Source organism: Molossus molossus, unplaced genomic scaffold (assembly GCF_014108415.1).
Source record: "Molossus molossus isolate mMolMol1 unplaced genomic scaffold, mMolMol1.p scaffold_m16_p_20, whole genome shotgun sequence".
NCBI classification, from domain to species: domain Eukaryota; kingdom Metazoa; phylum Chordata; class Mammalia; order Chiroptera; family Molossidae; genus Molossus; species Molossus molossus.
In genome coordinates, this window is record NW_023425356.1 from 14,821,334 (window position 1) to 14,836,162 (window position 14,829).

At 48.3% G+C, this 14,829-nt stretch overlaps 1 protein-coding gene across 1 annotated transcript in view; it reads right to left on the reverse strand.

Annotated features, from left to right (window-relative positions):
- Window positions 1-14,829, reverse strand: part of CASQ2 (calsequestrin 2) — a 61,329-nt gene that overhangs the window by 20,961 nt on the left and 25,539 nt on the right. The window contains exons 2-6 of the mRNA XM_036272662.1: window positions 14,303-14,387; window positions 11,341-11,441; window positions 9,803-9,914; window positions 6,768-6,841; window positions 807-937 (exon numbers count right to left, since the gene is read on the reverse strand). Of these exons, the coding sequence (XP_036128555.1) occupies window positions 807-937; window positions 6,768-6,841; window positions 9,803-9,914; window positions 11,341-11,441; window positions 14,303-14,387 (503 nt within the window). The remainder of the gene's footprint in view (window positions 1-806; window positions 938-6,767; window positions 6,842-9,802; window positions 9,915-11,340; window positions 11,442-14,302; window positions 14,388-14,829) is intronic.

Below are 14,829 nucleotides of genomic sequence, written 5' to 3' on the forward strand. Positions count from 1 at the left end.
CCTGTTTTTATAAATAAACTTTTGGGGGACATGGCCACACCCAGTTGTTTAGATTTTGTCTGCGGCTGCTTTCACACAGAAACAGCAGCGTTGAGTGTTGCAACAGAGATCATCTGGCCCACAGAGCCCAGAATCTTCACTCTCTAGCCCTTTACAGAGAAAGTCGGCCGGCCCGTGCGTGAGCTCCTCTAAGTGGGCCCAGTATTGCTCTCCCAGAATTCTGAGAGAAAGAATGTTTATCTTGGCTAAGTTACTTAACTACTCTGAGCCCAATTCTCTGCTCTGTAAAATTGGGATAATAATAATTACCCCATTATGTTGAATACAGGGGTTAGCAAAAGTAGTACAGTTGTAATGAAAATAAATAATACAATAATTAATAAATAATACAAAAATAAACGCCGTGTTTCACATGCTTACAACTGTAAACCTACGTTAGCCCACACCTGTGTTAAATAAAATAGCTCCCATAAGCACCTTCCATGGTACTTGGCATATAGGAGGCTGTCCCTAAATCACGACTGCTATTATTGTAGAATTAGACTTATCTCTTACTCTGACTTTGAGGGGATTTTCTGACTGAGGGGCGGGGGTCGAACCCTGTCTGCAAGTGCAGACAGACTCATATTCAGAAAATGTAGCAACATCCCTGCCACTGATCCATGACCAACAAAGCCATTCGACTGAGTTCTGTCCTGGGGGGCTAATCCAGGTTGTTGCTCTTGGGGGTCTGAAATGTCAGGACTGAGATGTCTTCTCCATTTCCCGAACCCTGGGCCCCCCAACCCTGCGTGCATCTGGGGTACCTCTGGTGCTCCTTTACAAACTCCACGAGCTCTTCTTCTGTGTACGGCTTGTCGGGGATGGCAATGGGCTCGTCCATAAACGGCTCATAGAAGTCAACCTCGTTCATCTTCAAGGACAATTTCTTCGCAACCTGTAACAATTAGAAATATGACAATAGTGCCCGGCCGGTGTGGCTCAGTGATTAAGTGTCAACCCACGCACCAAGAGGTCACTGGTTTGATTCCCGGTTAGGGCATATGCCCAGGTTGTGGGCCCGTTCCCAGTGGGGGTCATGCAGGAGGCAGCCAATCGATGTTCTCTTTCATCGATGTTTCTATCTCCCTCTCCCTCTTCCTTCCTCTCTCTCTAAAATCAATAAAGATAGAAAAATTAAAAAAAAAAAAGAAATATGACAATAGTTTCCTTGAATGCTAGTCTAGAGTAGCAGTGGTGGTTGGTCTATAAGGCGTGTGTATTCTCCGGCAAAGACCTGAGAGTGTATATACAGTTTTAACTTAAATGTCGTAGTGATAGGAACTCGTCACCTAAGGCCTGGCTAGACCAATCAGAGAAGGACAGATAGGGAGGAAAGAACCTCTCTGGCCAATGAGGTCCAAGTAGGGGCAGGGAGCAGATGGAATGAAAAGAGGGAAATCTAGTTCTACAATCATCATTGTGCCACTGAATTTGCGAGGCTGGAGGAGGAACAAAGGTCAACAGAGATGCTCAGGGTGCTTGGATGGATGGATTTAACGGAATAAATTTGGATAGAACAGGCAATTGATGGGAACCATTCAAAGCATGTAGGTACTCAAAATCAGAGGTCAACCCATTCATCCTTGATCAGCTCATAAACTCTACTTGTTACTTAGGTTGAAGCATGGCCCTAGGGTTGTCGCTCAACCTGGACTTGTGTAGTGGTTTTTCAGACTCTGAGAACTGCCCACTTGGTTACCAGCTGGAAGGTGGCCAGACATCCGGGTTTGTCCGGAGGGGAGGGGTTTCCCTGGATTTAGACTCTCAGTGCTGAGACTGGACAGCACCCAGCAAGTCAGGTTGAGTTGTCCTCCCTGAACCAAAGGAAAAGCTCAGGCAGCGATGCAGCCTAGAAGGCATCTCCCGTCTTGATGTCGTGGCCACACACTCTGGCCAGGCAGAATGGTGCTGTGTTCGCCTGCAGACCTGCTGGACTCAGAACCTCTTCTGTGAAATGATGCGAGAGGCCTGGAATGCGCCACGCTGGGGGAAAAGCAAACGCCATTCTTTTCTAGTTCAGAGCTGTGGTCCAAGAAGGCACCGGCATGAACAGTGGTTCCCTTGAAACTGGAGAGGAATTGCCTGAGGGCTGCCATCCTGCCTGATAACCCACAGCTCAGTGGCCCGGGGCAGGCGGACAGACTGGGGAGGGGGAAGAACTGAGGGTTACATAAGCCGTCACACAAGGCGGTCCATTCTGAGGAAACACTGCTATCCTTATGGTTTTTGTCCTCAACTGCTATTCATTCCAGGTCACTCTATTCCAAAGGACATTTCTTTTAGTACTTAACAAAGAAATTCTGGCATTTGACTCAGAGCCAAAGAAAGCAGGCCATGTTAAGATCCAGTCAGTGGAAGGAAATTCTACAGTCCTGTTCCTTTTGTTTTAAAGGACTGGGGGGTACGGGTCTTTCTCTTACGCTGTTCCCTCTTCCAGGGGCGGGGAGAGGGTGGCTTGGGTCATGGGTGGGGAGCCAGAGGGCAGGGCAAATAGCAACTGTCCAACAGTTTGGGCTTACACACAGTTCTTCACAAAGCTGGCGTGAAAGTGGCATTCACTCTGGCCCTCTGGGTTCTTACTACTTAGTTAAGACAGGACACTGATGACACGAAGTGGGAGGTGACAGGTGAAGAACAAAGTAACAATAGCGAGCACGTGGAGTGCTATGCGCCAGGCACTGCTAGAAAGCGTTTCGGGTGGATTCCTCCATGAATCCTCACTTTGATTGTGTTGGCGAAAGCCAGTGTCATACTGATTTTACAAACGACAAGCCCGAGGCGCGGTGTGAGTGTGCAGTTTGTCAAGGTCATCTACCCAGAGGGGATGGAGCCGTAATTCAAATGCAGTTTGCAGCACACCGACTGTCACTAGGTCGCCTCCTCCTTGACGCTGTGAAGAGAGCTGTGTGTCCCTGCAGGCGTTCCACTGGCGCTGCACGTGTTTGGTGAGGTGTTTCCTGTTCCTCATCCATTCACCCCGTCAGTCTGCTAGTGTTCAGGCTTCCTGAAGGCAAGAAGGGGCTTGTCAGAGGCTCCGGGTGCACCCACCAGTATGAGTGTGCAAGTGTGTGTGTGTGTGAGGGGTCTCTGGTCCTTGGAAGCGAGTGTCCAGGTGTGCAGTGTGAAGACCATGCATGTCAGGTTGGATTCCGACGTTCTTTAGTTTCATTCTGGGGGTTGCTGAGCAAACTTTTCACCTGTTCACTACGTCCCCACCACCCCCACAGGGTGCTCTCATCCGGTGTCTCAGAGAATCCCTTTTTTCACTCCTTTGTTTGTATTTTGGGTAGTAAGGACTGAAGGAGATTTGATTGATTGAGGCATTGATTCATCTGAGGCATTTATTCAATAAATATTCAATGGGGCTGACTGTCGCCAAGGCACTGTCTGCGATCCTGGTTCACGGGCGGGCACAATGATAAAAGAATGGATTTTTACTACTTAAAGCCTAACAGGTTCATATAATAAGGTCTTTTATGCCTTTAAAAAATAATTGGAATAGATTCTGCTGAAAACAGGAAAACTACAAAGCACAGTGGCCACTTTTTGGATTTGCAGGTGTCTGAATTTGGATGCAGATGTGCTTCTGCACGATAGCGAGCCATTTCGGTCAGGGATTTAGGCCTTGGCAATGTCTACCTTCTCCATCAGCTTTGTTGAGAGACTCACTGCTTCTTCTGGTCCCAATATGGTTCAAAAAATGATTTGCTTCTCACTGTTCACTCCAAGAAAGAACAGGTCGGTGGGCGGTCACATGGGGGCAATTAGAAGTGACACAGTTCAGGCTGTAAGGTTCAGTAGAGAGGACGCCATCCTTAGCCCTCGGACCCTCTCTTGCTGTGGGCTTGAGTTAGGATCAGGATCCACAGATTGTGTCTGGTCCCAAACTGATGTGCCAGGTAAAATCCCCTGGGAGCTTCTTTAAAGATGCAAATTCCTGGGCCCTGTCAAAATCCTAAAAAATAAAATTTAAGTTTCCAGGACTGGGGCCCAGGAATTCATAGTTTAAAAAGCTCCTTGGGTGATACCAATACGGAGGGTGTTTGGAAACTACTAACTCTCAAGTCTGTATCGGCAGCCCTGACGTCTCACCCTCTTGACCTCTGCCCAGCTCATCGACAGCCCCTCATCCAGTCTCAGATACCCACGGCTCCGTTACCTGCGGTTTCAGTTACCTGCAATCGGCCACAGTCTGAAAATACTAAAAGGAAAATTCCAGAAATAAACAGTTTATAAGTTTAAATTGTGTGTCGTCCTGAGAGACGTGATGGGTGCAACCGTGCCCTCTGGACGCCACCATCTTCACTGGGCACTGTCACCCACACCCTGCACTGATGGTGCAAGTGCTTGAGTCCCAGGTGGCACTGAGTTCTCTGTGTGATGGCTCTTCTCTCTGTTCCACTCAGAGGTAGAGAGTGTTTAGCTTTCTCTCTCTCTCTCTTTTTTTTATCCTCATCCGAGGACATTTTTCCTTTTTTTTTGTTCTTCAGATAGAGTGGGAGGGGGAGAGAGAGAGAGAGAAACATTGACGTGAAAGGGATACATCGAGTGGTCGCCACCCGCACTACCCAACCAGGGCCGGGGACAAACTGCAACCGAGGTACGTGCCCTTAGTGGGAACTGAACCCGGGACTCTCTGGACCGCAGGTCGACGCTCTAACCGCTGAGCAAACCGGTCAGGGCAGCTTTCTGTTTCTTAATGTTATGAAATCCCACAATGCTTCATGAACAGTGGCACTTATGACTCAGGTCTTATAGAGCTTTTAGTGAAGAGGCTTCTGAGTTTTTAATTATAGTCTGACCTCACCTTCTCCATGGGCCACAGATGCGAAGCCATGTGGTTGGACCGGGAGGCACATCTGAAAACCGACCGCACCCTGAACGCTGCACTGAGCCACCCTTCTAAGAACCGAGGCTCTGTTGCTTGGCCAAGCCTGACTCTCTCTGACCCAGGAGTCACCACGGTCACTTCTGACCGATCGTAACTAGACGTCAGCGATGGACTCAGTTTCAGCTTCTCTGCACCCCCTGCTCTACCCCTACCCTCCCCGCCCCCGCCCCCGGGCCTAATGACCGCCTTCATAGCAGCAGTGCTCACAGCCGCCCACCTGCCCAGGGCTCTCTGTGCGCTGCGGGTTTCTTCCTCTGGGGTGGCCCGGGGCAGAGCATTGACTGAGTCAGGTGACCCGCGCTCACACAAGCTTCAGCGCTCACTATGTGACCGTGAGCAGATCACTTAATCTCTTGGAACCTCGGTGTCATCCTCTCTGGACTGAGAATACTAAACCCTCTGTTGAGAAGATGAAATGAGAAAACCTACATAAAGCTCTTAGCACCCAGCCTGGCACATAAAAATACGTAATGAATGATAATTATTATTCTTTTTGGTATTCTTGCTCAAGATCTTTCCCAACTCTAATTCAACCAATGAGGGTAAACATTCTTCAACTTTAGATCATATAATAGATTAGGGACCTCTCTTCTGGATGACAGGCCTGTGGACGGGGCCATATCCACAGAAGTGGTTCAGTATGCGTATGAATTGGATGCAATCTCTTCTCATCCTGCTTTCTCTGCTGTAGCATCTACAGCCGTCCTTGTTTTCACAGAATACTTCAAGTGCTCTAAGTGTGTGTGTATTGGGGGTGTTCTATGTGTGTGGGTGTGTATGAGGAGGTGTGTTAGGTTTGTGTGTTGTGTAGTGTGTATGTTGTCTGTGTATGTGTATGCATTACCTATGTGTTGGGTATGTTTTAAGTATGTTATGTATGTATGTTGTGTGGGCTATATGTGTGTGTGTTATGTGAGTATGGGTGTGTGAGTGTGCACCTTGAATCTCAAGGGTCGATTAGAGTCTTCTACTTAGTGGTGTGGGATGGAGGAAAGAACATGGATTTTGAGCACAGATTGTCCTAAATTGGGATCTCAGCTCTACCATAAATTCACTGGACACCTTGGATATTACCTAACCTTTCTAATTTTTTTTTCTCATCTGGAAAGTGGGGGTTCTCACTTTCGAAGTTGTGTAAAGAACTAGAAACTGTATTAGTGTAATATATCAAATTGTGCCCAACACGCAGAAAACCTGGATAAATAGTAGCAATGTTAGTAGTCCCTGGAGCCCAGGTAGAGTACTCCAACCACAGTAGACCCCAAATAAAGTACCCATTGATTCCAGGTCCCTCCAGCTCTGCTGTCCTTTGGCTTATAAAGCACTTTACACATCCAAAAAATAAAGAGCAGTTGAATTACAGACAAGTACGTCAATGACATCTCCTGAAGACATAGATAACTTTCTGAAGCACGCAGGGCCCCAGAGGTCAATGCCCTACGCCCTTCCACCCCCAAGCCCCGCCTCATCCTACGAGAAGAGGGCAGTGAGCCACCCAGGGAGGGAGAGCATGGCGGGAAAAAGAATGAAGCAGTGGTTAGTGTCTCGCACACACTGGGCTCACACACTCCATTAGTGCTGAAGGTGAGAATCAGGGGTTGCTTCATCACTTTCCATTGCATGTTTCCAGCAGTCCCCTTACAGCTTCTGAATTAAACATCTTTGCACTCCTTTCTCATTCAGTAGTGATTTACTGCCATACTGCTAACACTTCTGGAGAAAGTGTTAGTGTGTGGAGGTGGTTAACGTTGCGAAGAGAAAAGAGGTGGAAAGTTCAAACGTTAATACTTTGTGTCTATGGAAGAGTTCTAACTGGGGTGTCTTAGGTACTTACCCCTTTGTCGAAGGTAGCAAAAAATTTGATATAAGGCTGGAAGTGTTCAGCTGCCTCTTCAAAAGCCTTGTAATCTAGACGAAAATCCAGAGGGGAGAGGCATTCTAAGACGGGCACTGCACTTTCTCTTAAGTAATGCAGAGAGTGGGAAGCCATTAGTCCTAATTGGATAATTATTGAGTAGATATTATTTAGATAGATAATTATATAGCACTATTTAAATCCACAATTTCCCTAAGGAGTTTTCCTTTTTCATTCTGTTCCCTTAAAATTAATCAAGATCTTGCCTGACTGGTGAAGGAGGCGTGAGGCCCACGGGTGTGGCCATGCGGGGCTGCATACCCTCGACAGCTATTTGGTAAAGACATTTGCATTCAGGCCTTAGATGTGAGGTGATGGTAATGGTGCTGGTGCTGGTGCTGGTGCTGGTGCTGGCTGTTCTACAAAGTTCCATAATCCTGCAAGCCAATGATCCTATGATTCTTTCATTTTTTTTCCCCCCAATCCTCACCCAAGGACATTTTTGTATTTATCTTCAGATAGAGTGGGAGGGAGGGAGAGAACAGAAGAGGGAGAAATATCAACATGAGAGGGACACATCGACTGGTTGCCTCCCACATGACCCCAACCAGGGTTTGAGACAAACGGCAATCAAGGTGTGTGCCCTTGACCGGAATTGAACCTGTGACTTATTGGTCCACGGACCAATGCTCTAACCACTAAGCCAAATCAGCCAGGGCCTGTGATTCATTCTTAACAAGATTAAGTTTTTCCATTTCATGGGATTCTATATCCCTTCATCATCAGAGGCATATGCTTTTGCTAGAATCCCAGGCGCATGCAGAATTTTCTAGTATTCAATCAAAAACATTTCAAGAGTAATGCTGGCTCAGGGGACAGACACCCAGATGAGTAAGATCAGGACAACGATTGATCAAAGGCTCACAGCCCAGGGAGGGTTATGGACCTTAAAGAATCACGGTGCAGTGTGTAAGTTGCTTGAACCTCTAGACTCACAGCGGTTCTCAACCTGTGGGTCACGACCTCTTTGGGGGTCCAACGACCCTTTCACAGGGGTTGCCTAAGACCATCGGAAAACACGTATTTCCGATGGTCTTAGAATCTGAGACATCGCTCCTCTATCCTGTCCAGGAGGGTCTGCCCACATGCAGATACGCCCACATACAACGTGAGGAACTGTATTAAAGGGTTGAGAACCACTGTTAGAGGAAAGCACATTAAGCACAGATGAGAGAGGCATCAAAAAATGTACACGAAACCCGTCCACATTCACACAAACTCATCTTCATCACAGTGACTGGGCTGTCACAAAATATGTCATATTGTGGGGTAGAGGATGGACTGGAAGGGGAGAAGATGGGGGGAGACTTGGAGAATGAGTAGAGGGAACTGGGAAAGTAAAGAAAGGGTAATGGTTGCCCTGGCCAGTTTGGCTCAGCAGTTAGAGCATCGGCCCGCGGACAAGAAAGACTTGGGTTCGGTTCCCGCTAAGGGCATGTACCTCGGTTGCAGTTTGTCCCTGGCCCCAGTTGGGGTCATGTGGGTGGCAGCCACTTGATGTGTCTCTCTCACATCAATGTTTCTCTCTCTCTTCCTCCTTTTCTCCCTCCTGCTCTGTCTGAAGATAAATGCAAAAAATAAAAATAAAAATAGAAAGGGGAATGGTTAAAGCCACAGCCAAGTCACTTGTGTCTATTGAAAGCAGCAGTGGGCTCCACCAGAATTCTCTGCCCCCCTTGATGCTGATGGGCCTCTCAGCACCTCCCTGAACTCCTACCCTGAGGGAAAGCGTGGCCTAGGCCTGTGCCAGGGGAGCTCCCTCTTCTCTTGGGGAGCCTGTCTACATCCATACTAAGATGGGAAAGGGCGGGGCAAGGTAAATCCCAGGTTGGTACTTCAAGCTGGGGTTGAACCCTTAGCCTCTTGCAAACAGTAGTTGTCTTCAGGGAACCTGGTCTAGTCTTCTACTCTGATCTCATGAGAAGCACCTCAGACTGCTCAGCATCTATATAGAAATGTGAAAATTGAAATAAAATCACCAAAAGAACCGGGGCCAAACTCCCTGGCTAGCTACTGTCCCCAACACACTAGCTTAAGGACGGTGAATAGAGGCTTTTACAAAGCAAATGAGGAGACCATCTAATTGGGTCAAGGGGGAGAGAAAATTGGTGGGTTGTTGAGATGACTAAGGATGCCAGTTGGCAGATGGGGTAGAGGCACAGATTCCCAAATAATTTCAAAATAGTTTGGAGTTTCCAGAAATAGCCAGAAGCAGTCCTTATCTGCTCTTCCCTCGTGTTCTGATGCCCACTGCCTCTCTCCAAGACTGGGAGAAAAAGGCTTAGCTCACTGGGCTCATGCTGCCCGAGCAGTTTAAGGAAAGGAACTCAGGTAGTTAGTCTTGTTGGTTCCTTCCCTTTCTGGTTCTTCCTGACTCCCACTCACTACCCTCTCACCCCAGTGTGGGTTGTGCTGATGCCCACCCAAACGCCGGCCGCGGAGCTTTCAAAGGGAACACACCCAAGGGTGTGGTGAGCTATTGCCGGCGGCCTTGGTGGTCAGTGGGGTTGGCCAGCAATTTTCCACACTGTGCTGCAGCTGCTAAGCCCAGCCCTACCCCAATTTTCCTCTAATGCTGTCCAAGTGACTGAGAAGTTCTCCAACTGGTGACCACGAGGGTTGCCAATGCAGGAAGACAGCTCACTCTTTGCCCCATTTTAGGGGAGAATCCAGCTGGTGGGTGGGCAGGTGGGAGAGTGGAGGAAGGGCCTTTTCCTCTTCTGTAAAACATGCATCACCCCCCACTTCAAGGTCAGAGAACATGCTCAGCCTTAGTGTTCTTTCAGCTCCCCTGCCTGTTGTGCATGGTCGATGCAGGTGTCCCATTGCACAGGGTACAAGGAAGACTTCGACCCAGCACAGGACATGCCGATGGCCCATCCTCTGTGGATAAGCTGACATACCTGGTTGAGAATCTAGCTTTTTGACTGACAAGCTGGGGTTGGTAGACTTACATTCTGAGTCCTCGCTCTTGAAAAAGCCAATGAGTTTGATGTGGTCCTCAATGCGTTCAAAGGCTTGGACTTCCAGTTTGTTGTTGAGGACCTCTACTGGATCTTCAATTAGCTGAAATGCCACACACAGGTACACAAAATCGGTTCCTTCCCAGGAATCAGGCATATATGCAGAGGGCTTTGGAGGGAAGTTGGACTTTGGGGCCTCAGCATCCCTCCCCTCTCCCCCAATGAGTACAGCAGCTGAACCTTTTAGGAATTGATCTTAACTCCAGGGGTAGGCTGGTGGGTCTGGGATAATTCCAATTCTCTTGCCATTTATTGATCCAGGAATGAGACCCAATTCTGGTCAATGACTCTCCAAGGCAGATTTGCCAAAAAGCTTTAGGAAAGTTCTGCTTTCTCTTTAAGGCAACAATGGGAAGCCAGATTTCCCCCTCCTTTTCATTGAATATTAATGAGGAAATGTGATGGACCAGATCCTGCTGCTGGCTTATCTTAGAACCAACTTGGGAACAGTCAGCTTGGGGATAAAGCCAACACACTGAAAACACACTATCTGTGCTTTACGGAGAGAAATAGAGCTAGAGCCCTGATTAGATCGATTTAAAATGTGACCTCACTCTGGATTTCTATCTGTGTGGGCCGATCACGTTGCTGATGGTTTAAGGCAGCAAGAGGCTGGTGTCTGTTGTGAGGGTCTAACAGTCCTGGCCTTGCTGATAGATCGGGGCATTGCCATGTCGGCCAAGGTGTTCAGCTGCTGCCCCCCACTTCTAGGGCTCACAGTCAGTGCAAGGCCCATGGGCATCTGCGGGCACTTTCTCATAGGTGGACCTGCAACTCACTCTGACTCTCTCTCCGGGTTTTTGAGGTGTGGAGAAAAGGCAAGAGACCGCTGTCTGGCAGATAAAGAATCGCCAGTATGGACATTCTTTTTCTGTACAGGGCTCTGTCCAAAAGCAGCTTGAACCTGACTTCACAGCTGCTATTGAACGCGAGTTAACCTATGGGCAAAATATTTTTATAGTGTTTGACCACATAAATTTGCCTGAGCATATGGATCTGAGAGCGGTTTACCTCCATGGCTGAGAGATAGGATAACACTGGGGCTCAATTAATCCTGCCCCTTTTTATTCTGCTCTGAGGGTAACTCAGCTGACTGTTAGTCCTCTCCCTACTGGTCTTCAGGTGACTAGCCACCTGTTCCTTACACGCCCCACCTCCTGCTCAGAAGCACTGGAGCAAAGCCAAGGGGATTCCAGGGGATGTTGGTTTATAACTGCTAAGAGAAATAGCATGTTACCACTACGCAGTTCTGATCTGTGACCCTCTGATGACAAATAAAAGCACTTCAACTCTAAGGGCCAGCGTCCTAGAAGAAGTAAATAAGGTAGGCTCTCCTTAATTTTTTGTGAAGACTGAAATCTTAGACCAAGTCCAATTACCCAGCTCTGTGCTCTTATTTTAAGGTTTTATTTCCCCCTATATTTGAACCCAGACAATTCCATGCAGGGCCACCGTGCGTGAATGCTTACGTCCAAGAGAAATTCCACCAGGACATCAGCTGCAAACTCGCCATCAAACTCAATTGTGCGATCACCCTTAAGGACGTACAGGCTTCCTTCTTCAGTAAAACCTGGAAGAAAGGGTTCCCAGAACAAGAACATCCTGATGTAGAAAAAACCATCCTGTTGGTCGGGTCAGACTGAGTGGAACCAGCCTTAATCCTAGATTGGTTCCCTTGAAACCATAACTCTGAAGTGCTCCCAACGTGGAAATTTAAATCAAAACAGTCAAGAATCAACCATTCCACCTGGATTTTAACTAAAAAGAAAAATCTATTCTCCACTCCACCACTGCTTTAATTTCCCAAGAGTCCCATGACCCCATTCTCCTTATCAAAAAGTTGTCATGCCCAGCCCTCCAACTCCTCAGCCTGCCGTTCGAGTCCTTCCAAAATCTTAGGCAGAGCCCCCTTGGGTAGACCTGTTCTCCTCTGAGAACTGCTCTCCTAGTCCCTGTAACTCCCTTTGCTTCCTGCCCACCGCTGATATAAAAGGGTGCATAAGGGAACAGCTACAGAGCATGATTCTCTACACCTATGTCCTCCTTGTTTCTCAAGTCTGGGGTGGCCCCCACCTCCTTCCACCATCTTGGTCAACAACTTCAGGTCTCAGCTTAGGACTCATTTTCCCCAGAAGGCCACTCCAGGCCCTCCTCACCATGACTGGACTCTCTAAGGGGAGAGCCATTGTTATCTTAGTACCTCAGGGCGTCACATGGAGCCTGGACACACTGGGTACCCCAAACATGTTTGTGGCCAGAACAAACAGCTTACTTTTCTAGAGCAGCTGGATTCTGCACATGCTCGCTTCCCAGTTAGCCGAGAATGCTGCGAGGGCAGGGTCCGCATCCTTCCTCCCCCACTGCTTCTGGCACGATTCCGTGATGTTAACCAGCACTTGCTGGAAGACTGCATCCCGCAGGAAGGCTAAAGAGCCGAGGCTGGCACTTGGCCCAACTGGGGGCGTCCTTACTCCCTTAGATGAATTGTTTTCGAACTCTCTGTTAGCTGGAGAATGCTTTCTCCAAATGCACTCTGCGGAACCTCTAGGGAAAGTGAGGCCGGCCCCTCCTGCTGTGCCCTGGGGCACGCCTGAAGGTCCCCGGGCACACCATGGAGCAGTATGTCACGTACCCTTGAATCTGGCAATGACAGATCACAAGGGTATCGCAGGGAGTACAGCCAATGTCCTGCTCCTGGACTTTGCCATTGCACCAGTTCAGCACAAACTGGTGGAGACCAAACTCGGGCAAGAGAAGTGAGGATGGAGATGAAGGAGCAGGTTCACAAAACACCACTGTCCTGGAAACTCCAAGGATCAGGTGGCCAAGAACGAATCTGCTCCAGTGATTCCTCCAGGCTGAGCTTGGAGAAAGGCTCACGGAGGCTTTTCAAGCGCCACCGCGTCCCGCGCGGGGAGAGGGTGCACCAGGCCGTGCCCGTGTTTGCCCAGCTTGTCTTCCCTGCATGTTCAGATCGCCAGAACACTGTGTTCTCCTCAAACTAAAGTCACTGGAAATCCAGCGTCTCATGAAAACAGTGGCTAGGGAGAAGACTCGGGAATCAGTAGGTGCTGGGGAGGAGAAAGAATTCATCAAATTACTTTTGACTAAGGGAAGAGTGTAACATACTTTGCTCTCCTGCTCAAGGGGAAAAATATTCCTTAATTTGTCTCTAGGGATAGAGAGACATTCTTAATAATTCATCATCGCTTTATAGTCATAAGTTCTTTCTTGTATCTAACCTAAGAACTGTCTCCTGCGCCCTGGCCAGTTTGGCTCAGCGGTTAGAGCATTGGCCTGCGGTCCGGAGAGACCCGGGTTCGGTTCCCGCTAAGGGGATGTACTTCGGTTGCAGTTTGTCCCCGGCCCTGGTTGGTCGTGCGGGTGGCAGCCACTCGATGTGTCCCTTCACATCGATGTTTCTCACTCTCTCTCCCTTCCTCTCTCTCCCTCCCACTCTATCTGTACAAAAAAAAAAGGAAAAATATCCTCGGGTGAGGATAAAAAAAAAAAAAAAAAAGAACTGTCTCCTGCAATTTAAATCTTTTTTAAAAACAAGGCTGGTCTTCTTGAAAATAAAATAGAAAACAGTTGTTCGAAATTCTTGGCGATAATGAACTTTCATATACCTGAAGGTATTTCTTGAACCACCAGTAATCCCTCCCCCCTATCCCCACCCCGTGCTTCCTACTCCAATTAACCTTTCTCTAAAGGTCTTGTTTCACATCCTCCCGTGATGGCCAGTGTTCACTGGTCATGCGGAAAAAGCGAGATGGGCCGTGCACGCGTGGGGTGCTTGGAGACCAGAGGAGGCCCTGGCTTCTCTCTCCTTGGGATCAGCGGTGTAAGGAAGCTAAAGTGCACTTGCACCTGCGCATGACGTTTCAATGAGAGTTCACGGCCCGCACTGTGCAGTCTCGCACGTGCACCTCATCTAAAGCCTCCCTCTCATCCGGGTGCTAATGCCCAGCTGGGTTAGCCTTTAATTTAGAAACCACCGGGACACCAGAGTCACCACCACAAATGCTGTATGTGTTGGCTGCTTCAGCCAAGAGGTAAGGAAATAATAGGTGATGAGAGGAGAGGTCTGATCTCTCTCTGAGAGACCACCATGGTAGCAAGATGGAGAAGTGGCCTTTTAACCCTAGCATCTAAAAATAAAGGTTTAAATGTCTGGTGTCTGTTTCCCCAGGAAGAAATCCTCTTCATTGCACTGATACAAAGATACGTTAGATGATTCAGGTAAAACCGTTCAATTCAGGTCGGTGTTTGCTTTTTTGAGACTCTACAACCCAAGGCTAGGGTATGCAAGATCATCATAATAAAAATAAATATGAAGCTCAGTTATCATGCAAGAATAAGTGAAACTATACTTTTTTTGCAAGACACTTTATTTCTTCCTGAGATATCTAAAAATGAAGTCACACTTACCTAGTTTCTTGGCAAGCTTGGCTTCTTTCTTGGCATCGACCATCACAAAGCCTATATCTTTGTGTTCCAGGACTTGGGCCACCAGCTGAGGGGAAAGCCAAGGAGAGAAGGTGAGCCCAGGGCAGAAAGATGGAGGCTGGGTCACAGGATGTTTCCCTCCACGCTGCCTGTTCCTGTGACCAGCGCTGAAGGGCTTCTTCGCTTCTCCCCTCAGGAGAAGGAAGGCTCAGCAGAGTGCTGAACCAAGGAGAGAGAAAGTGGGGACAGAACCGAGATACAAGATTTGGAAGAGGACATCTACTCCCACACACCTTCTCTGCCCCTGGGGTGGGTAACGGTTGGATTGGGAGAGGAGAGAATCAGAAAGGAAGCCGAGTACTCAGATGCCCATGGATACCTGACAAGTGAACTTGGGGTGGGATGAGGACACAAAAGGACACCAGATAGGCTGAAAGACCTTAGACTAAAGGAGACCCGTGTCCCTGATATCTAAGCATAGTTCGCAAGTCCCGCTTGTGGAGTAGGAG